Here is a 24,796-nt window from a genome sequence, read left to right as displayed (position 1 = left end):
AACAGTGTGGATTTGTGATAACAAGTAAAACCTCTCGAAGGTGCTGAAAATTGTCAGCTGTACAGAAATAATGTGACCCTCTGAAGTATCTGCTTCAGTAAACCAGACCTCCTTCCTGCTCACCCTGCAGTTACAATTGAAGCTTTAGTCACTGTTTAAAGGGACAGGATTCTCATGTTATTGAGAAAATCTCCACAAGTGTTTTAATAAACCTCCATTCTCCCTGTGAATTTCTCCAGCTTCCTCTGGCTGGGCTGTTTATTCAAGTCTTTTTTCTGTCAATGTCAATGTGTAAAAGGTAATAAACATTAAGAATATTCAGTATATGTCTGGTGAGTGCTTTGGAAATGTCCCACCTCCCCATCAGCTGATTGGCTGCATTTCACCAAGTGATTGTCCTGATTGGTTGCTTGGCCTGTCAATCAATGACACACTGAGCAGTCTCACAACACCAGGTTAAAGTCCAACAGGTTTATTTGGTAGCACAAGCCACTCGCTTTCGGAGCGCTGACCCTTCATCAGGGGAGTGGGAGTTCTGTTCACAAACAGGGCATTTAAAGACACAAACTCAATTTACAATTTTGTCTTTAAATGCCCTGTTTGTGAACAGAATTCCCACTCACCTGATGAAGGGTCAGCGCTCCGAAAGCGAGTGGCTTGTGCTACCAAATAAACCTGTTAGACTTTAACCGGATGGTGTGAGACTTCTTATTGTGTTTACCCCAGTCCAACGCTGGCATCACCACATCATAATCAATGACACATCAGCAGAAGATTGGATTCAAATCCAATGATCAATCATTTGAAAATGATCAGTTTGATCTGGAATCTCTTGAGTGACAAGATTGAAAACAGGAAAGAAACTGAAAGTTGCTGGGATTAAACCATCACAATCACAATTCTCCATCCCATATTCACCACCTCCCCCTTGACCTTTCCATCTCACACGGTCCCACTACTCCCATAGTTTCAACGAGTAACTCTTGGTGATGGACATTGAATTCCCCACCCAGAGTACATTCTGTGTCCTTACCACCCTCAGTGCTTCCTCCAAGTGGTGTTCAACATGGAGGAGAACTGATTCATCAGCTGAGGGGGGGACGGTATGTGGGAACCAGAGGAGGTTTCCTTGTCCGTGTTTGACACGGTACCGAGAGACTACATGGAGTCTGGAATGTTGTTGAGGATTCCCAGGATAACTCCCTCCTGACTGTATCCCACTGTGCCTTCTGTGCTGGGAGATTGGAGGTAGTGAACACGGTTCACCATTTTCTCCCGTCTCAGTAACAAACATCCAGCTGCTCGAACTGGTACAGTAAAACGGTATTGACCCTTTCCTGGTGTCAGGTGTCGTGAGTGAGAGGGAAAAATTTAGATTGGGGACTCAAAATGTCACTCAGTGAATTTTTCAAATCATTAGAAAGGTGAAAATGAATTAATTTGCCGCAAATCGTTAAAGCTTCAATCCAGGAGGGAGAATGAGAGAGAGGAGAGAAAGACAGAAGCAGAGAGAGAGAGAGAGAGAGAGAGAGTGACAGACCGAGAGGGTTCCCTTCGGGGGGTTCCTGAGCAGTGACAGGCAGGGACTGAGGAAATGGGAGTTTCAGCCATTTAGATAGTTCCTGTCGGTGTCAGTCTCCAAGATTCCTCCCACCCCCTCCACTGCTAGTGTTTTTATTAGTTTTGAGTCTGAAAGTTTAATGTTGTTCAGATAATTGTTCCCGTCTCAGTGACAAATATTCCGCTGCTTCTTTCACTTCCTCTGTTGGTTACATTTCAATCTTCCAATCTGACAGTCTTTGGGAAAATATTTCAAAATATATATCTCCCCATCCATATTTTGAAATATTTTCCCAAATTTTTGACTGTCGGGTTTTTAGTTCCTGCCATTATAATTTTGACATTATCTTCCAAAGGGAATTCCTCGAATTCTGTGCAATGTTCAGATGAAAAGGAGAAAGAAAGGATCCAAGGCTGCTCCAGAGGCAGATTAGCTGCACCCAATGTTGTCCATGCAAATCACATTCATAAGTAGGGACACATCTGCCATGGAATGTGAGAGCAGAGTTGCCAATACAAACTTCTTTTCACTATGGTTGATTTCCCGGATTGAATAATCTCCTTGAATCTTATTTCCAACCAAGTTCCACCACTGGGACAATTCTTCCAAGTTCACCACATGACTGAACATTTGAGCAGCTGGTTCATGGCTCCAGGGACATACAGGTCACTAATTGCTCACTAGGACACTGTAGTTTCATTAACTTTCCCATAGATAATTAGGCAGCACAAAGAAGATGCTACATTATTTTCAGTTTGCAAGATTCTCCCAAGTCCATCCTCCCCCACATCCTCCCCCACCCCCCTGCTCTCTCTGCTGTTTTTCTCTTTCACTCCCAGGCGCTCTGTTTCAGGTTTTTTTCTAACTGCACATGTGCAGTTCAGAGTTCCGATCGTTCCGGCAGTGCTAAGCCCCGCCCACAGCACGGATCGGATTGAAGCTGGTAAGAAGCGTATGGGCTCGCTGCACAGACGATTCCGGGCTCGGATCCGTATTACGCCCGGATCTGGCCCTTCGGCTCCGATTGGTAAAATCGGGCCCAGAGTGAACCCTTTGCAACAACAACTTAAACTTTCAGATTGCTGAATCCATTCCCCCCTCGAGCAGAATGCACCTTGTGTTTTTATTTCCAGAGATCCACAAATGGTACAAGATTGGCAGCAACGTTAAGACTCTGAGAATTGATCTGAAGGTTTTTATTCCCACACCATGGTCATGGTTTAGAACCGGGTGGCACAGTGGTTAGCACTGCTGTCTCACAGCTCCAGGGACCTGGGTTCGATTCCCGGTTTGGGTCACTGTGAAGTTTGCACATTCTCTCTGTGTCTGCATGGGTTTCCTTTGGGCGCTCTGGATTCCTCCCACAGTCAAAGATGTGTGGGTTAGGTTGATTGGCCATGCTAAATTGTCCCTTAGTGTCCCGGGATGTGGAGGTTAAAGAGATTATTGGGGTAAATGTGTGGGGTTCTGGGGGTAGGGCCTGGGATGGGTTTGTTGATGTGTAGATTCGGTGGGCCGAATGGACTCATTCTACATGATAGGGATTCAGTGGAAAATGATTTAACATCTTCAGGACCACTGTTACAGAATATCGAACATAGAACATTACAGCACAGTACAGGCCCTTTGACCCTCGATCTTGCGCCGACCAGTGGAACCAATCTAATGACCCTCTAACCTAAACTATTCCAATGTTATCCATATGCCTATCCACTGACCATTTGAATCCCCCAAAAATTGGCGAGTCCACAACTGCTGCAGGCAGGGCATTCCACACCCTTACTACCCTCTGAGTAAAGAACCTACCTCTGACATCCATCCTATAATTACAACCCCTTAATTTAAAGCTATGTCTCCTTGTGTTCGCCATCACCATCCAACGAAGAAGTCTCTCACTATCCACCCTATCTAACCCTCTGATCATCTTGTATGCCTCCATTAAGTCACCTCTTAATCTTCTTCTTTCTAACGAAAATAACCTCAAGTCCCTCAGCCTTTCCTCATAAGACCTTCCCACCATACCAGGCAACATCCTGGTAAACCTCCTCTGCACCCTTTCCAATGCCTCCACATCCTTCTTATAATGCTGTGACCAGAACTGTACGCAATACTCCAAGTGCAGCCGCACCAGAGTTTTGTCCAGTTGCAACATAACCTCACGGCTCCAAAAGTCAATCCCTCTACCAATAAAAGCTAACACACCATACGCGTTCTTAACAACCTTATCAACCTTGGTGCCAACTTTCAGGGAGCTATGCACATGTACATTGAGATCTCTCTGCTCGTCAACACTAACAAGACTCCTTCCATTAGCCCTATATTCTCTACTCCTGTTACTCTTACCAAAGTGAATCACCTCACACTTTTCCGCATTAAACTCCATTTGCCACCTCTCAGCCCAGCTCTGCAGCTTATCTATGTCCCTCTGCAAACTGTAACATCCATCCTCACTGTCTACAACTCCTCCGACTTTGGTGTTGTCAGCAAATTTACTAACCCATCCTTCTACACCCTCATCTAGGTCATTTATAAAAATGACAAACAGCAATGGCCCCAAAACAGATCCCTGAGGTACACTACTTGTAACTGAACTCCAGATTGAATATTTCCCATCAACCACTACTCCTATCAGCTAGCCAATTCCTGATCCAAACTGCTAAATCACCCTCAATCCCATGCATCTGCATTTTCTGCAGTAGCCCACCATGGGGAACCTTATCAAACGCTTTGCTAAACATAAGAACATAAGAAATAGGAGCAGGAGTAGGCCATCTAGCCCTTCGAGCCTGCCCAGCCATTCAATAAGATCATGGTTGATCTGAAGTGGATCAGTTTCACTTTCCCGCTTTCTCCCCATAACCCTTAATTCCCTTGTCTGTCAAAAACCTATCTACCTGTGACTTAAATATATTTAGTGAGGTAGCCTCCGCCACTTCAACGGGCAGAGAATTCCAGAGATTCACCACCCTTTGAGTGAAGAAGTTCCTCCTCAACTCCGTTCTAAACTGCCCCCTCCTTATCTTGAGGCTGTGCCCTCTAGTCCTGCTGTCCTTCCTGAGTGGGAAGAATGTCTCTACGTGTACCCTATCCATCCCCTTCATTATCTTATACATCTCTATAAGATCCCCCCCTCATCCTTCTAAACTCCAACGAGTACAGACCCAGTCTATTCAGCCTCTCTTCATAGTCCAACCCCCCTCATCTCCGGTATCAGCCTAGTGAACCTCGTCTGCACTCCCTCCAAGGCCAAAATATCCTTGCGCAAGTGCAGCGACCAGAACTGCACACAGTACTCCAGCTGCGGCCTCACCAGCGCCCTGTTGCAGCAAGACCTCCCTGCTTTTCTATTCTATCCCCCTCGCTATAAAGGCCAGCATCCCATTCGCCTTCTTGATCACCTGCTGCACCTGCAGACTGGGTTTTTGCGACTCATGCTATTATTTCTGCCAAAGTGGATAACCTCACAGTTGCTAACATTGTACTCCATTTGCCAGGTCCTCGCCCACTTGTTCAGCTTATCCAGATCCCTCTGCAGACTTTCCACACAATTTGCTTTTCCACTCATCTTTGTGTCATCCGCAAATTTTGTTACCCTACACTCAGCCCCCTCCTCCAGATCATCTATATAAATGGTAAATAGCTGAAGCCCCAGCACCGATCCCTGCGGCACTCCACTAGTCACCAACCGCCAACCAGAATAGCAACCATTGATACCAACTCTCTGCCTCCTATTAGACAACCAATCCTCTATCCACGCTAACGCCTTACCCCCAACTCCATGCACCCTAACCTTCTGAAGCAACCTTTTGTGCAGCACCTTATCAAACGCCTTTTGAAAATCTAAAAACACCACATCCACTGGTTCCCCTCTGTCTACCACACTAGTCACATCCTCATAGAAATCCAATAAATTTGTCAAACACGACTTCCCCTTCACGAAAATCCATATACACCACGTCAACTGCCTTACCCTTATCCCCCTCAGCTTTTCCAAAAACTCGACAGGGTTTGTGAGGCACGACCTACCCTTCACAAAACAGTGTTGACTGTCCCTAATCAATTTATTTCTCTTTAGATGATTATAAATCCTATCCACTGAGCCATCATAAGCTCCCTGGTCATTTATTTCACACACAAACACAGAAAATGTCAGAAAAAATCTCGATGTGGGAATGCCGGCGTTGGACTGGCGTAAACACAGTAAAAAGTCTGACAACACCAGGTTTTAGTCCAACCAATTTATTTGATAATACTCACAAGCTTTCGAGGGGACTGCCTCTCGAGACTGCCTCTCCATTCACCTGACGAAGAGGCAGTCCCCTCGAAAGCTTGTGAGTATTATCAAATAAATCGGTGGGACGAAAACCTGGTGTTGTCAGACTTTTTACAGAAAAAATCTCAGCAGGTCTGACAGCATCTGTGGAGGGAGAGAGCAGAGCCAGCGTTTCGAGTCTTGAAGGGGAGCGACTACCCAGGAGATGCCAGAGTGAGGGATAAGGTAATGGTTAAGCTGGAACTGGAACACCCGGGATTTGTGTCAAATTTCAGCATGTGCAGTATTTTGCTTTTATTTGAGACATTAATTGTATTGAATCTTTATTTAACCTGGTGAGTCAATTGAGAACCAATTCTCATTTACAACAACAACCTGACCAAGAGGCGAATGCTGCACAACAGAAATGACAAAATACAATTGAGTGAAAGACTAAAAACAGCCCAATACATATTCGCAGTGACAGAGAATTGATAGTTTAGTCAGTACAAGGATCAGTTAACAGAGATTTAACCTTTCAGTGAAAGGTTTCCATGGACAGGATGAGATTCCTATCTGCAGGATTACAGACTGACATTAATCACATCTTCTGCTTACAGATCCCTGACTCCTTTACGGTGACAAACTCTCATCGTGTGGGTCAGACCCTCACTGGTTATGTATTCAGTCCAAGGTGGGACACAATGTTAAACATCGACACTACCCCAGACCCAATGTCTCGGGTTGCGGTGGAGAGAACCCTGACCACAACCAGAAAGTTTCTGGAACAAAACAATCGAACAATCCCAAGGGGAAGGGGGCAGGTGAACCTGGTCACAGGAAAGACTAGGAAACTGGAGGATTCAGTGAGAAATGGAGGGGAGATGGTGAGAATGCAGAATAAATGGAGGGAAGTAGGGAGGGTGACAGCAGCTGGTGAAACTGTTCCAGTTGAATAGTTAAGTCTGTGTATTTGATGTTATCAGAGACTGTTGCTGTCCAAAGTGGTACAGATGCTGATTGTAATAACTGGAGGAGACTGGATTTGGAAATAACTAACTAAAGGCTTTATTGATGAGAAGAACTATTTACAATGAAGGGTTTAACAACACAACCACACAGGTCTACTCCCAACAACATCCTAACCCCAACTGAAGCCTCCAGTCCCAGGAATGATCGCCCTCACTCCCGATTGGCCCAGGTTCACATCCTCACACTCCATTGGCTCCGGCCTGGTCATGTGGCCTGTGAAGGACTGCCCCTTAAAGGGACCAGGCTCACACACTCCTTCCCCCGGAACATCTTGGACTCCCTGTGATAAAACAAAAAGTACAACAGTTAACACACAGGCAGAGAAACAACAATATTACAGAAGGGACACCAGGGAAAGACAGTTCATAATGTCAGCTGGTCCAGAGATTTCTGGAACCTTGTGGAACACTGTAACTCTATCAGGGGCACTTCAGCAGCCATCGATACAGGATCCACTGATGGGGTGGATGTACGAACCACCTCTGGAGCTAGGCCCTGGACGGCCCTTTCCTCAGCCTTACCCACCCAATAAGAAGTCTGACAACACCAGGTTTAAGTCCAACTGATTTATTTGATAGTAAACTCACAAGCTTTTGAGGTTAAACTCTTCGTCAGGTGAATGGGGATTCAGCCATTCACCTCACGAAGAGTTTAAGCTTGAAAGCTTGTGAGTTTACTATCAAATAAATCAGTTGGACTTAAACCTGGTGTTGTCAGACTTCTTGCTGCATTTACCTCAGTCCAACGCCGGCATCTCCACATCATCACCCACCCAAGCCAGAGGCTGCCTTGGCCTCACCATGGACATGGAATTGTCTTGTTCAGAGGCTGGTGCATACAAACTGGATGTGGGGTCTAATTGCTCATCTCCTGGAACTGGCTCTACTTCCTTGCGTACGTAGCCAACATGCTCCTTAACTCGACAGCCTCGTGTCTCCCCCAAATATGAGACTGGTCCTGTCTTCTCCACAACTCTCCCTGGCACCCAGGCAGGTCCGCCACACAAACTCCATCTCAACATGAGGTTGCTATCATTAAACAATCTGTCCCCTTTCTGAGAGTCACGATACCCTTTCTGAGAGGCTTGCTGAGCCTCCACCCTCCCCGACAAATTTGGGAACATTAAATCTAACCAGGTACACAGGCACCGACCCATTAACAACTCTGCAGGCGTGACCCCGAAATGACCCCAGTGATGGTGTGAGGTGTAGTGTTATAGGACAGCAAATAACTGGCCAATCGCAATGGCAGCGGTCCATGAACCTGCTTCTCATGGAGCCTTGAACATCTGCATGGCTCACTCCACCAACCCATTCGGGGCAGGATGGTCAGGGACTGACCTGACATGACAAATGTCATTAGACTTGACCAAAGTCTGAAGTTCATCAGCGTGAATGCTGCTCCGTTGTCTGATAGCAACACTTCAGGAAGACCATGGGTCACAAAGATCTGCCTCAGTTTATCAATGGTAAATGGAGGCTGTGATGGGTCTCATGAGCTGATCGTCCAGCCACTTGGAATGGACATCGACTAACACCAGGAACATCTGCCCCAAAAAATGTCCAGCAAAACCTACATGAAGCCGTGACTACAGACAGCCCGAATGTTCCCAACGGAGCATGTTCATTGGTGGAGGTAACGCTTGCTGATTCAGACAACTCTCACACGGCCCAACCATTTGTTCAATGTCTCTGTCAATGCCATAACTGCTGGGCAACACTTTAGTTCTGCTCTGGCCAGGATGGGCATCATGTAACTCTTGGAGCAGTAGCCATTATACAAGAGGTGATACCATGACACAGACTGCCCCTCCACAATAGCACCCCATCTTCACAGGGTACCTGGTCCCCACAATGTAAATACAGCTTCATTTGCTCTGCCTTGTCAAAGTGCCACCCGGTCAGTACCATTTCCTTTGCTAACACCAGCTCCCTATCTGTCCACATCTGAATGTGGGCTGCTGAGACAGGCAGAGGCCAAATAACACAGAGCCAATACTATCTCCTGTGGAACAGGCAGTGACGGTGTGGTCTGTGGTAGCGGCAGTCAGCTCAATGCATCTGTATTTGAGATCTATGTTCCCGGCCTATGCTGGAAGGTTTAGCTGTTTAGTGCCAGCAGCAATGCCCATCTCTGCACCCTGGCAGAGGCAATAGGTGGCACTGGCTTAATGTCCTGGAAAAGCCCTAACAATGGCTTATGGTCTGACACAGATGGTGAAATGCCGCCCATAGACATATTGGTGAAATTTTTCACTGTGCGGATAACTGCCGGGCTTTCTATGTCGATTTGTGAATACACTTTTTCAACGTCTGACGAAGTCCTCAAAGCAAATGAATTTAGCCTCTCCGCCCCATCTGCCAGTCTATGGGATAGAACTGTTCCAACTCCATAGAGCATCAAACAGTCATACAGCACAGGAACAGACCCTTCGGCCCACCATGTCTATGCTGACCATCCAATACCAATCGATATTAATCCCATTTTCCTGCCCCCATATTCAAACCCTGGCTAATGAAGGCAAGCATTCCAATTGCCTTCTTCATCGCACTATCTCCCTGTAATGCAACCTTCAGGGATCCATGGACCTGTACACCAAAGTCCCTTTGTTCTTCAATTCTCCCTCAGGACCGACCGTTCATTGTGTATATCCGACCTTTATTAAATCTCCCAACATGCATCACCTCACACTTATAAGGATTAAACTCCATGTTTCATTGCTCTGTCCACCTGCCCCATCCTCAAAATGCTCACCCACTGATGCTTCAACAACTTGCCCGGATTCATTCCTGAGGATTAAGTCAAACGCGGGCCATCCCGTGATTATCCACCAAATGACACAAAAAGCTCTCCTGGAATTGCTTCAAAAATTCCACCCTGTCTAATCCTTTCACACTGAGGTGATTCTATTAATATTGGTGAGGTTGAAATCCCCGATTACTATAGCCCTATTCCTCTCACACCTCTCTCTGTGATTTGCCTACATATCTGCTCCTCTATCTCCCTCTGAGTGTTGGGAGGGCTGTAGTATAATCCCAGTACAATGATCACCCTTTATATTTCTCAACTCCACCCATATGGCCTCATTTGAAGAGCTTTCCAATATCTCCTCCCTCATTACTTCAGGCTTGGTCTCTTTAATCAATAAAACAATATCCCCTCCTCTCTCACACCGCTCCCCACCCCCACCCCCATCACGCCTGGAACTTCTATACCCAGGAATGTCGAGATTCCAGTTCTGTCCTTCTTTCAACCGTATCTCAGTGATTACAACAATCTCATATTTCCACGTGCTGACCAACTCTCTAAGTTCATCTGCCTGACCAGACAGGCTCCTTGTATTAAAATAGATGCTGTTTAGCCTTCCAATCCTCCCATGTGCCTTATCAAGCCCAAGTCTTCTCTGCCTGCTGGACTGACTGAGTTTTCCTTCGATATCTGACTGAACCTCACTCCCAACTGTACATCTGCTGTGTGTTCACCCCCCTGCAAAGTACGGAGAGGCGTCAATGATTCCGAATGGTTTGCTCGGATCAAGGTGCATCAGCAATGACGATGACTGTAAAGCTGGTTTGACTTTTACTAAAGTTTCTTTCTGCCTGTCCCCACAATTCCATCACTGATGTTTGTTTAGAAGCTGGTGTGGGGAGCGGGGGAGGCCAGAGTTGTTGCTGAGTTCAACAGGAACCTTCCAGTTGAGGAAGCCATGAGGAGGAGACTGGTGATGAGGGAGTGGGGTGTCAGGGCCGGCAAATGGAGGAGGTGGAGACGCAATTGGGAGGCCAGGCTATTGGGGAAGGGGAGGTGGGGATGGGGAAGTCGGGGCCTGTGATCAGGGGAATGGGGAATTAGGTTGGGGAAACCATCGCAAGGCAGGGATGTGGGGGTGCTGATCCAGTCCTCATAGGTGGGATTAACCCCGTCCACTGGTGTAAATCCCTGGCAGATTTTGTGAAACACAAGTGCCGGAAATTCAACTGACTAAGTGCACCCAGAAAACAGCAGGAAAATCTCCCATTTTCCCACCCCAACAGCACATTGTTTTTCGGGAAATTTGCCCCAATCTTTTCAAGAGAGCGATGGACACAATGTACATTGGACATGACCCACTAATAACACTCTGCCTACCTTCAACTCACTGTTTAACCTCCAGCCCACCTTCTGTTCCAATCCAGATGTTTCAGTCCATGAGTCAGATAGGACTATAACACAGGGGCTGGCATTCAGCCCTCACGTCCATACTAACCTGCTTGCTAGAGTCATTCACAATTAACAGCTCAGTTTAACGTGTGTTGTGGGAAAGTGACTGGAATGTTTTATTAGAGACAGAACGAGTGAGAAACGTGAACTGATCAGAAAGAGTCAACATTGCTTTCAATAGAGTCAGACATGTTCAACTAAGCTGCTTATATTTGTTAATGAGCCACTAATGTGCTCGATAAGGGAATGTCTCTGGATATTATTTCTATGCATTTCCAGAAGACATTCGGGTAGGTGCCACACGAGAGGCTGTGAATAAAGTATGGAATTAGAGGAAAGCTTTTGCCATGGATAAGGAATTGGTTCGGAGATAGGAGGCAGAGAGTAGGGATAATGTGTGTTATTCCAATCAGCAAGCTGTGAATACTGATGTCCCCAGGGATCTGTGCTGAAGCCTCAGCTTTTCACTATATTTGTCAATGATTTGGATGAAGGAATAGAGAGTCACATATCCAAGATTACTGAGCACACTAAATTAGGCAGCTTGGAGGAGGTTACAGAGGTAGGGAGGGTGCAGGATAGCGAGGGACTTGAGAGGCAGAATGAGAATGTTAAAATCAGGGCATTGCTGGACCGGGGGTCAGTGTAGGTCAGTGGGAACAGGGGGTGGTGGGTGAACGGGATTTGGTGTGAGTTCAGATCTGGGCAGCAGAGTTCTGGGTGAGTTGATGATTACGGAGGGTGGTAGGTGTGAGGTTGGCCAGGACAGTATTGGAATAGTAACGTTCAGAGGGCAACAAAGACATGGACGAGATTTTCAGCAGAAGATGATGTGAGGCAGGGGGATTCAGGAGATGTTACCGAGGTGGAAATAGGTGTTCTGAGTGATGGAGTGGATGATGTGGTGGGAAACTCATCTCAGGGTCAAATAGGACACCATGGCTGTGGACTGTGCGGTTCAGTGTCAGACACTCCAAAGGGGGAGGGATGGAGTTTGTATCGGGAGATGAAGACCATGGCTTTGATCTTCCCAATGTGTTTCCCAGTGAGCCTGGCTCCTCAGTCCTGACTGCTCTGAGCTGCTGTTCTTTTCACTGATTGGACAGTTATTGTTAGAGATTCGGACCACAGCACAAATCCCCAGTGTCAAAAATAACTGCAAAGACTGTCAGATCGGAAGATTGAAACGTAACCAACAGAGGAAGTGAAAGAAGGAGCTCAGAGCAGTTGGATGTTTGTTACTGAGACAGGAGAAAATGGTGAAGATATGGTGATGTGTGGGTAAGATAGACTATGGGTAACATATTAGCATTGATAGAGGATTGGTTAGCTCACAGAAACAAGGGAGAGGGGATAAATGATTGTTTTGGGGTTTTGAAGCTGTAATTAGTGGAGTTCTGGAACAATCAGTGCTGGGACCACAACTATTCACAATCCATATCAATGACTTGGATGAAGGGAATGAATGGAACTAATGTCCCAGTGACACTAAGATAGGTGGGAAAAGTAAGTTATCAAGAGGAGGTAGAGAGTCTGCAAACAGATAGGGACAGGGGAAGTGAGTGGCTAAACATTCGCAGTACAACCTGGGTAAATGTGAAGGTGTCCACTTTGGCAGGAAGAATAGAAAAGCAGTAAACTATTGAAATGGAGAGAGATTGTACAACTCGGTGCTACAGAGGGATCTGGCTGTCCTGGGACATCAATCACAACAAGTTAGTCTGCAGCTCCAGCAAGTGATTAGGAAGACAAATGGAATGTTGGTGTTTATTACAAGGAGAATGGAATCTAAAAATAGGGAAGTTTTACTGCAGCTGTACAGGGTCTCGGTGAAACCACATCTGGAATACTGTGTACAGTTTAGGTCTCCTTATTTGAAAAAGGATATCATTGTATTAGAAGCAGTTCAGAGAAGATTCACCCGACACATTCCTGGGGTGAGGGGTTACCTCATGAAGAAAAGTTGGACAGGTTGGGCCTGAACCCATTGGAGTTTAGAAGAATGAGAGGTGATCTTATTGAAACATATCAGATTGTGTGGGGACTGACAGAGTGGAGACCAGGAGGATGGTGCCTCTTCTGGGGCAGAGTGAGATGAGAATACAGAGGAACAAAGAGAATGAGCGATGTGCCATTGGGATCGATGCTGGGTCCATTGTTATTTGTCATTTATATTCATGATTTGGATGAGAATATAGGAAGTATGGTTAATATGTTTGTGGGTGACACCAAGATTGGTGGCATATTGGACAGTGATGAAAGCATCTCCAATTGCAACCGGAATTGGACCAGTGGGCTGATGAATGAGAACTGGAGTTTAATTGAGATATATGCAAGGTGATGTATTTTGGGAGATTGAACCAGGGCAGGATTTACTCGGTTAATGGTAGGGCACTGGGGAGAGTTACAGAACAAAAAATCTAGGGGTACGTGTTCATAACTCCATGAAAGTGGAGTCACAGGTGGACAGAGTGGTGAAGAAGGTATTCAGCATGCTTGGTTTCATTGGTCAGAACATTGAATACTGGAATCGGGACGTCTTGTTGAAGTTGTACAAGTCAATGGTAAGGCCACACTTGGAATACTGTGTACAATTCTGGTCACCTTGTTATGGAAAGGATATTATTAAACTAGAAAGAGTGCAGAAAAGACTAGGATGCTAACGAGACTTGATTGTTTGCGTTATCAGGAGAGGCTGAATCAACTGGGACTTTTTTGTCTGGAGCATAGAAGGCTGAGGGGTGACCTTATAGAGGTCTATAAATCAACTAGATAATTTATATCTTTTCTCAAAGGTAGGGGATTCTAAAACGAGAAGACATAGGTTTAAGGCGAGAAGGGAGAGATACAGAAGTGTCCAAATGGGCAATTTTTTCACACAGAGGTGGAACAAGCTGCCAGAGGTAGTAATAGAGGCGGGTACAATTTTGTCTTTTTAAAAGTATTTAGGCAGTTTCATGGGTAAGGTGGGTATAGACGGATATGGGCCAAATGCAGCAATTGGGGTTAGGGCTTTAAAAAAAGGGCAGCATGAACAAGTTGGGCTGAAGGGCCTGTTTCCTTGCTGGAAACCTCTATGACTCTATGAGATAAAGTGAGGGAGAAACTGAGAGGAATAGAGGGAGGGAGAATGAGAAGAGAGAAAGAAAGAGTGAATGAGAGGGTAAACAAAGAGTGTGAGACAGGAAGGACAAGAAAGGGAGACAGTGAGAGTGTGATGGACAGAAACATAGACTAATGAAGAGTTACTCAGAGAGTGAAAGAGACAGCAATTGAGGGAGTGATATCAACAGAGTGATGGAGACAGAGACTGAGGGACAGATGTTGAGAGAGAAAGACTGAGAATGAGACTGAGGGACAAATATTGAGAGAGAGAGAGAGACAGCGAGTGAGGGAGAGATATCGAGAGAGTGAGAGACAGAGACTGAGGGACAGAGTCTGACCCTCAGTCTCTGTCCCTCCGACTCTGACACTGAAACTCTGTCCCTCAGCCTCTCAGGAGAGAGAAGAAGAGGAAGTGAGAGGTGCTGACGTGGTTTCTCTGGGTCAGACCATTTACAAACTGAGGAACAGGCAGTGAGACTCTCACAGGCTGCAGCTTTATAAAGCAGAGCCCAGTGAAGGGAGAGTTTATCAGTAACCAGGCACAGGGACACGAGCACACACCATGATTTCAGCCATCCAGCTGCTCTGGCCTCTGGCATTCTGCATCGCAGGTACAAATCTCTCTCCTTCCACCTTGAATATTTCCCTGCTCTCCATTTCAATCCAATTCTCCTGACTTGTGATTGAAGGGAAAATGCTGAAAGGAGAGGAACAGTCAGTGTCTCCAACAATATCTCATTGTACAGCCTCTTTCTGTGACAGTTCTTACTTCACTACGTTTCTCTATTACCCCTCAGGTATCAGTGGAGAAATCATCGTGACCCAGACTCCCCCGGTGCTGTCAGTGAGCCTGGGCCAGACCGCCACCATCACCTGTACAGCCAGTCAATCTGTTAGCGAACACATGCATTGGTACCAACAGCGAGAAGGACAGAAACCGGCTCTGCTGATCTATGAGGCATCAACTCGATTCACAGGAGTATCCGACCGATTCACCGGCAGTGGATCTGGGACAAGATTCACCCTGACAATCAGCAATGTTCAGAATGAGGATGTCGCTGATTATTACTGTCAGCAAGGTTCCAGCGGGAGTGACACAGTGATACAGAGCCTTACAAAAACCCCAATACACACAGCACCACCTCCTGTACTGACACATCCCACAGTTTTATATAATATATAATAATGGACACACAGTCCCACCTCCTGTACTGACACATCCCACAGTTTTATATACTATATAATAATGGACACACAGTCCCACCTCCTGTACTGACACATCCCACAGTTTTATATAATATATAATAATGGACACACAGTCCCACCTCCTGTACTGACACATCCCACAGTTTTATATAATATATAATAATGGACACACAGTCCCACCTCCTGTACTGACACATCCCACAGTTTTATATAATATATAATAATGGACACACAGTCCCACCTCCTGTACTGACACATCCCACAGTTTTATATAATATATAATAATGGACACACAGTCCCACCTCCTGTACTGACACATCCCACAGTTTTATATAATATATAATAATGGACACATAGCACCACCCCCTGTACTGACACATCCCACAGTTTTATCTAACATATAATAATGGACACACAGTCCCACCTCCTGTACTGACACATCCCACAGTTTTATATAATATATAATAATGGACACACAGTCCCACCTCCTGTACTGACACATCCCACAGTTTTATATAATATATAATAATGGACACACAGTCCCACCTCCTGTACTGACACATCCCACAGTTTTATATAATATATAATAATGGACACACAGTCCCACCTCCTGTACTGACACATCCCACAGTTTTATATAATATATAATAATGGACACACAGTCCCACCTCCTGTACTGACACATCCCACAGTTTTATATAATCTTTAATGAACACAAGAAAGGAAACTGAACAAATTATTTGCACTGTCCACTACACACTCCAGTCCCTGTGGTGTCCACCCCTCACTGAAGGCCTCGAGTTTCCCTCTTACTCTCCATGTCCACATAAGAAAAGCAGCTGAAAGATTTACCATCTCAAATTAGAATTCTCAACTCTCCCAACAAAACACAGAGATATTGAGAGAAACAGAGAGAGAAACAGAGAGAGAGAAAGAGTGAGAGAGAAAGAATGAGAGAAAAAGATGAAAAAGAGAGCAAAAGTGAGTGAGTGAGTGAGTCAGAGAGCAGAGGTTTTTGTACAGCTTCTCCACTGGAAGCTGTCAGTGTGCCGTATGATCGGTAAAGGAACCAAACTCAGACTGAGTAAGTAAAGCCCAATCCTCCGTTATTAACCCTTTCAATGCTGAAACTTTCTCAAACACAAATACTGAATAGTTGAAGGTGTTAGTGAGGAAGCTGCAGTCAATGAAATGGTTGATTGAAGAACACTGTGTAGAACAGGGAGTCCAGCTGTATTTCTTTCCTTCCATTCCCCCCTTTAAGCAGCAAGATATAAGTAAGCAGCTTTTACCCACCGTGTGGAGGAGATCTGGACGTTTGCAGACTGTGTTCACATTCCTGCAGCATGGAGTGAAATCACTCTCTAGACTCCTGTCAGTCTCAGTGTGACACACACAGGCAGAGTTTGATGTGAAGTTGAACTCTCTGTCTCACTCTCTGATATAACTGATCACAGCAGCAGCACAGTCAGACACCGAGGTGCCACCTGCCCCAGCTTTCACTCTGCTCTCTCCACTCCCTGCTTATCTCTTGCTGAAGTTCTGATGACAAACAGCCACAGCAGGGCTCACAATCCAGTGGCTTCAGTGTTCCAGGCTTTTGGGGAGACTCTGTTACTTTCTCTTTGGGATGAGTGCAATCCAATATTTATCCTGGATCCAACATCACTGAAAATGCTGATTGTTCTCATTGCTGTGTGTGGGATCTTGCTGTGTACATGTTGTGACCAGTCCTCAGACAGGCTCCCTCATTTGTTAACATCCTGAACTGGATCCCAATTTTGTTTTCCTCTGGGTGAGGAGTAATCAGCTGGAATCCCACCCTCGATTGGTCACAACAGGGTCCATTTAAAATGGATCCCTTCACCCGTGGAAACCTTACACAGTCCATGTAGTTTTTTATTAGCCATTGAATCCCTACAGTGCAGGAGGAGGCTATTCAGTCCATTGACAGAATTACGAGGGACAGAGATAGGGTAGATATGAGGAAACTTTTCCCCTTAATCACAGAGGCAGCAGATTTTGAGAGACGTGAGGGAAATCTTTTCACCCGATTCTCCAAAAGAGCTTCTTACCCAGGCTCCCTGTAACCCTGCGCATTTACCATTGCTAACCCACCTAAAGAACACACTCGGGGTAATTTAGCATGGCCAATCCATCTAACCTGCAGACCTTTGGAATGGGGGAGGAAACTGGAGCACCCCGAAAAATGTCTCAACTCACATTCTGTCACCCCAGCACCAGTACACACAGCTCAGGGATACAGTTGGAATTTTAACCCATTTCCCTGTTGTTTCCTGAAATGTAACAGACAAACATGTCTTTCACCCATAATCAGTTTACTTTGAATTCAGACCATTTCCACATTCTGGGATATAACTCAACAGGAGATGGGTTTTGGATGTCTGCTGAGATGAGACAATCAGTCTCCATTGTCTCCGTAACCACAGGAGATTAAAGTTTCTATTTTCTGTTTGAAGAAGTCCCTGACACCTTTCAGGTGTGATATTCCATCGACTCTCGGGTCTGGTCAGTCAAATACAATCCACATCGGAATTTTCCAGAAGTTGGTCACTTTACATTCTCGGCCATCTTGGTTCAGTCAGAGTGTCATAGACATTTACAGCACAGAAAGAGGCCCTTCAGCCCATCCTGTCTCTGCTGGCCATCAAGCTCCTAACTATTCTAAACCCATTTTCCAACACTTGATCCGTAGCCTTGTGTGCTTTGGAATTTCAAATGCTCACCTAACTACTTCTTAAATGATGTGAGGGTTCCTGCCTCTACCACCCTTTCATGTAGTGAGTTCCAGATTCCCAACACCCTCTGGGTGAAAGGATTTCCCTCACGTCCTTCAAAATCTGCTGCCTCTGTGATCAAGGGGAAAAGTTTCCTCATATCTACCCGATCTCTGTCCCTCGTAATTCTGTCTTTCTGCAGTTATACAGGGCCTTGGTGAGACCACACTGGGAATAATGTGTACGGTTTTGCTCTCCTTATCTGAGGAAGGATATTTTTGGGAGAGAGGGAGTGCAGCAAATGTTTACTGGAATGATTTCTACGATAAGGGGATTGATGTAGGAGGGGAGATTGAGTTGGTTAAGATTATTTTTTTTAAAAGTTTATTTATTAGTCATAAATAGGCTTACATTCACAATGCAATGAAGTCACGGAGAAAATCCCCATGTGGCCACATTCCGGCGCCTCTTCGGGTATTCTGAGGGAGAATTTAGCTTGGCCTAACCTGCACACCTTTTGGACTGTGGGAGGAAACCGGAGCACCTGGAGGAAACCTACACAGACATGGGGAGAATGTGCAAACTCCACACAGACAGTGACCCAAGCTGGCAATTGAACCTGGGTCCCTGGCACTGTGAGGCAGCAGTGCTAGCCACTGTGTCACCGTGCTGCCCCCACTGCAGGTCAGAAGAATGAGGGGGGATCACATAAAAACCTATAAAATTCCAACAGGACTCGTCAGGAGAGATACAGGAAGCATGTTCCCAATGCTGGGAGCGTCCAGTTTGAGGGATCATAGTCTGAGAATATGGGGGAAACCTTTTAGGACTGAGGTGAGGGGAAATTCCTTCACCCAGTGAGGGGTAAACCTGTGGAATTCACTATCACAGAAAGCAGTTGAGGTTAAAATACTTTTGTTTCAAGAAGGAGTTCGATTTATCTCTTGGGGTGAATCGGATGAAAGAATTTGGTGAGGAAGACAGGATCTGGCTCCTGATTGGATGATCAGCCATGATCATGATGAAGAGTGGAACAGGCTCAAAGGGCCAAATGGCCTATTCCTGTTCCTATTTTCTGTGATTCTATGCAGACCAGCATTTATCACCCATCCCTAATTGCCCTGGTGAAGATGGTGCTGAGGTGGTGGAATAAGTTCTACTCCAATGAGTATCGGCCCAACTTGCTCAAGCTTTCCTCATAAGACAATCCCTTACTCGGTGGAATCAGCCTAGTGAACCATCTCTGAACTCTTTCCAATTCTCCTATATCTTTCCTTAAGTAAGGAGACCCTAAGTGTCCACAATATTCTAAGTGTGATTTTCCCAATGTGCTGTAGCAAAACATCCCTCCTTTTATACTAATCCTCATTGGAATAAAGAGCAACATTCCATTTGTCTTCCTAATTTCTTGCTGTTCCTGGATGCAAAGACACCCAGATCACTCGATAGAATCTCTCCAGTTTACTAGTATTCTGCTCTATCCTCCTGCCAAATTGGACAACCTCACATTTTCCCACATTATTCTCCATCTGTCAATGTTTTCCCACTCACTGAACCTATCTCTATCCCTTTTCAGACTCTGTATCATCCTCACAACTTGCATTTCTACTTTTCATTTTATCATCAGCAAGTTTTGTGGCATTACTCTCATTCCCTTCATCCAGCTCATTAATATAGATTGTAGAGTTAAATCCCAAACAACAACCATCTTCCTTTGTGCCGGGTATAACTCCAACCAGCGGAGAGATTTCCCCCAATTCCCATTGGCTCCAGTTTTGCGAGGGCTCCTTGATGCCACATTTGCTCAAATGCTGCCTTGATGTTAAGGGTAGTCACTCTCACCTCACCTCTGGAGTTCAGCTCTTTTCTCTATGTTTGAACCAAGGCTGTAATGAGGTCAGGAGCTGAGTGACCCTGGAGAAACACAAACTGAGTGTCAGTGAGCAGATTATTGCTGAGTAAGTGCTGCTTGGTATCACTCTGGATATGTTCAGATCACATTGCTGATGATCGAGAGTAGACTGATGGGGTGGTTATTGTGCGGATTGGATTTGTCCTGTTTTTGTGCACAGTTCATAACCGGGTAATTTATCACAATGTTGGGTAGATGCCAGTGTTGTAGATGTACTGGAACAGCTTGGCTAGGGACACGGGAAGTTCTGGAGCACAAGTCTTCAGGACCTCCGGAGGAGGTCGAGATGGATCATCCACTCGGAACTTCTGGCTGAAGGTTGCTGCAAATGCTTCAGCCTTATCTTTTGTACTGATGTGCTGGGTTCCCCCATCATTGAGGATGGGGATATTTGTGGTGCCTCCTCCTCCAGTGAGTTGTTTAATTGTCCACCACCATTCACGGTTGGATGTGACAGGACTGCAGAGCTTAGATCTGATCCATTGGCTGTGGGATGGTTTAACTCTGTCTATCACTTGCTGCTTCTGCTGTTTGGTACACAGTCTCTGTGTTGTAGCTTCACCAGGTTAACACCTCATTTTTCAGTCTGTCTGTTGTTGCTCCTGCCATGTCCTCCTGCACTCTTCATTGAACTGAAAGCAGCAGAGAATCCACAGAAACAGACTGATGTTTGTCTGATGTGTCTGTGTGTTTATTAGTTGTGACTGAGCAGATAGCAAGAGTTTCAGCAGCAACAAAGATGTTTCTCTAGTTCACCTCCCACTTTCCCCATCCACTTCCAAAATCCTTATGGGGAAAGGGCCAGCACCTGTCACATCCCCCCTCTAAACTACAGGCCTCCCATCTTTCAGATGAGACAATCTGATATCTGCCCTCTCAGGGGGTGTAAAAGATCCCATGGTACTATTGGAAGAAGAGCAGGGGAGTTCACCCCGGTGAACTGGTCAATATTCATCCCTCAATCAACATCACTACAAATCTGCTTATCTGTTCTTTCTCAGTCTACTCCCCGGGATCTTGCTGTGCACAATGAGTTGTAAAACACATTGGGACATCCTGAGGTGCTGACAGGTGCTATAGAAATGTAATTCTGTCTTTGAGCTTGGAGATTTCTGATCCTGACTCTCACCCATTATTCATACATGCACACCCCAGAGTTCATGGGGTCATTCGGAGCAGTGACCCTGTCTGACCCCCGGACACTGAGACTAATTCTAGCCTCACCCTTGACCTCAGCCCAGTGCTGGGCAGTAAGGTTTGAAATGAAATCTAGAAGCTTCTACACCAGCCAATGGGAATCCTGTGTGAAGTGTGTTGATCCAAGTCTGCTCCAATGTACTGGGATAAAGTTCTCCTGATCTGTGTGTGATCTGAGGTTTGTTGATGCTCAACCTGTTTCCCCCAGACAGACTGAGCAATAGTTCCAGCTTCCTGATTGGTTAACATTCTGTTAAAGCGACACTGTGTCTTTAAATACTCTCACTATTAACCATTTCAGTGCTGAATTTGTAGTAACCTTCTTTACAAATGTTTCAGTAACATTGTAAAATGATTTAACCAGCTTCAAATCAAACCTTTACCCTCAGACACTGAGCTAATTTGAAATCGAATGTGTCACTTTCCCTTGGATTCCATCAGCTTTTAATTTTAAAAAGCATTATCCGTCCCCCAGTCCACCCACACCGCACCTGTAGCCAGAGAGGATTGGAAAATAATGGCCAGAGTCTCTGTTATTTCTTCCCTTTCTTCACTTCGCATCCTGGGATACATTTCACCCGGGCCTGGGAATTTCTCCATTTTAAAAGATGATAAACACATTAATATCTCCTCGCTCACCATCATTATCCCATTAATTAGTTCACAATCCCTCCCCTCCTGAAGCACAATATATTTTATGTAAATTATTCTTTAAGAACCACCTATCTGTCTTCTCCCTCCACACACAAGTTACCTTTTTGCTTTCTAATCAGCCCTATTTAATCTTAGTTATTCTCTTTGCAATGTCCCATGCTATTGCTTGATGAACAGATATGTCCTGAACTCTATCTCCAGCTCGAATATCCTCCCACTGCTCTGACACTGATTTACCTTCAAGTTGCTGTTTCCTTTCCATTTTGGGAAATTCCAATTTAGTGAAATTGGCCTTTTCCCAATTTAAAATGTTTACCCTTGATCAATCTTTCCCCTTTTCCGTAGCTACTCTAAATCTATTATGATCATTATTACCCAAATGCTCTCTCACTGATACACCTTCCACATGCCCAGTTTCATTCTCTAAAACTGCTAAAACTGCCCCTTCTCTTGTTGGGATTGTTCCATATGGGTTAAAAACGTACCCCCGGAATGGATTTTCAGAATTCTGCAACGTTTTAAACATTGACACTGATTTGATCCCAGTTAATATTCGGGATGTTGAAAGCCTGAAAATGGCAGTGATTAAAATTCCTTCTCTTCTCTTCCAGCCCGTGAGAATTCACAACCCACGCTGACCCTTCTGCCCCCCTCCCTGGAGGAGGTCAAGACCAAGGGCACTGCCACTCTGGTGTGCCTTGCCGATCACTTCTATCCCGATGAGGTGGAGGTGAAGTGGAAGAAGGATGGTGCAGCCATTTCCAACGGGGTTCAGACCAGCAACTACCTGCGAGCTTCGGACAACACCTACAGCGTCAGCAGCCTGCTGACCCTCTCTGGCTCTGACTGGGAGTCCAACGCTCGCTTCTCCTGTGCCCTCACCCATGTGAGCCTCTCCTCACCCCTCAGCAAGAGTGTCAGGAGTTCAGAATGTGCCTAGAGTGTTAGAGACAGTCCACAGAGGAGACACAACTTGGAATAGAACAGGGGTGAGCTGGGAGGACAAAGGTCATTGTCAGCATTGAATTACAACTCTCTTCCTTCTCGGGACTGAGTCTGAGACACTTCTGAGGGTCAGGGGTTAAAGAACATTGTTGGGATATTGTAGAGGGAGCTTTACTCTGTATTAACCCCACGCTTTTCCTTTACTGGGAGTGTTTGATGGGGACAGTGTGGACTTGTGATAACAAGTAAAACCTCTCGAAGATGCTGAAGATTGTCAGCTGTACAGAAATAATGTGACCCTCTGAAGTATCTGCTTCAGTAAACCAGACCTCCTTCCTGCTCACCCTGCAGTTACAATTGAAGCTTTCGTCACTGTTTAAAGGGACAGGATTCTCATGTTATTGAGAAAATCTCCACAAGTGTTTTAATAAACCTCCATTCTCCCTGTGAATTTCTCCAGCTTCCTCTGGCTGGGCTGTTTATTCAAGTCTTTTTTCTGTCAATGTCAATGTGTAAAAGGTAATAAACATTAAGAATATTCAGTATCTGTCTGGTGAGTGCTTTGGAAATGTCCCACCTCCCCATCAGCTGATTGGCTGCATTTCACCAAGTGATTGTCCTGATTGGTTGCTTGGCCTGTCAATCAATGACACAGTAAGAAGTCTCACAACACCAGGTTAAATTCCAACAGGTTTATTTGGTAGCACAAGCCACTCGCTTTCGGAGCGCTGACCCTTCATCAGGTGAGTGGGAATTCTGTTCACAAACAGGGCATTTAAAGACACAAACTCAATTTACAATTTTGTCTTTAAATGCCCTGTTTGTGAACAGAATTCCCACTCCCCTGATGAAGGGTCAGCGCTCCGAAAGCGAGTGGCTTGTGCTACCAAATAAACCTGTTAGACTTTAACCGGATGGTGTGAGACTTCTTACTGTGTTTACCCCAGTCCAACGCTGGCATCTCCACATCATAATCAATGACACATCAGCAGAAGATTGGATTCAAATCCAATGATCAATCATTTGAAAATGATCAGTTTGATCTGGAATCTCTTGAGTGACAAGATTGAAAACAGGAAAGAAACTGAAAGTTGCTGGGATTAAACCATCACAATCACAATTCTCCATCCCATATTCACCACCTCCCCCTTGACCTCACCATCTCACGTGGTCCCACTATTCCCATAGTTTCAACGAGTAACTCTTGCTGATGGACATTGAATTCCCCACCCAGAGTACATTCTGTGTCCTTACCACCCTCAGTGCTTCCTCCAAGTGGTGTTCAACATGGAGGAGAACTGATTCATCAGCTGAGGGGGGGACGGTATGTGGTAACCAGAGGAGGTTTCCTTGTCCGTGTTTGACACGGTACCGAGAGACTACATGGAGTCTGGAATGTTGTTGAGGATTCCCAGGATAACTCCCTCCTGACTGTATCCCACTGTGCCTTCTGTGCTGGGAGATTGGAGGTAGTGAACACGGTTCACCATTTTCTCCCGTCTCAGTAACAAACATCCAGCTGCTCGAACTGGTACAGTAAAACGGTATTGACCGTTTCCTGGTGTCAGGTGTAGTGAGTGAGAGGTAAAAATTTAAACTGGGGACTCAAAATGTCACTCAGTGAATTTTTCAAATCATTAGAAAGGTGAAAATGAATTAATTTGCCGCAAATCGTAAAAGCTTCCATCCAGGAGGGAGAATGAGAGAGAGGAGAGAAAGACAGAAGCAGAGAGAGAGGGAGCGAGAGAGAGAGAGAGAGAGAGAGAGTGACAGACTGAGTGGGTTCCCCTCGGGGGGTTCCTGAGCAGTGACAGGCAGGGACTGAGGAAATGGGAGTTTCAGCCGTTTAGATTGTTCCTGTTGGTGTCAGTCTCCAAGATTCCTCCCACCCCCTCCACTGCTAGTGTTTTCATTAGTTTTGAGTCTGAAAGTTTAATGTTGTTCAGATAATTGTTCCCGTCTCAGTAACAAATATTCCGCTGCTTCTTTCACTT

General features: G+C 45.5%; 1 gene segment (V, D, J or C); it reads left to right on the top strand.

Annotated features, from left to right (window-relative positions):
- The first annotated feature begins 14,712 nt into the window (after nt 1-14,712).
- LOC145348434 (Ig kappa chain V region Mem5-like) lies at nt 14,713-23,216 on the top strand. The segment is given in 4 exon segments: nt 14,713-14,761; nt 14,948-15,241; nt 16,402-16,440; nt 22,469-23,216. Coding segments are annotated over 4 exon segments (711 nt in total).
- Nucleotides 23,217-24,796: the final 1,580 nt, after the last annotated feature.

This window comes from Carcharhinus amblyrhynchos, chromosome 9 (assembly GCF_965287045.1).
Source record: "Carcharhinus amblyrhynchos chromosome 9, sCarAmb.v2.hapA, whole genome shotgun sequence".
NCBI lineage: Eukaryota > Metazoa > Chordata > Chondrichthyes > Carcharhiniformes > Carcharhinidae > Carcharhinus > Carcharhinus amblyrhynchos.
This window is presented reverse-complemented; position numbering and strand designations above follow the sequence as displayed.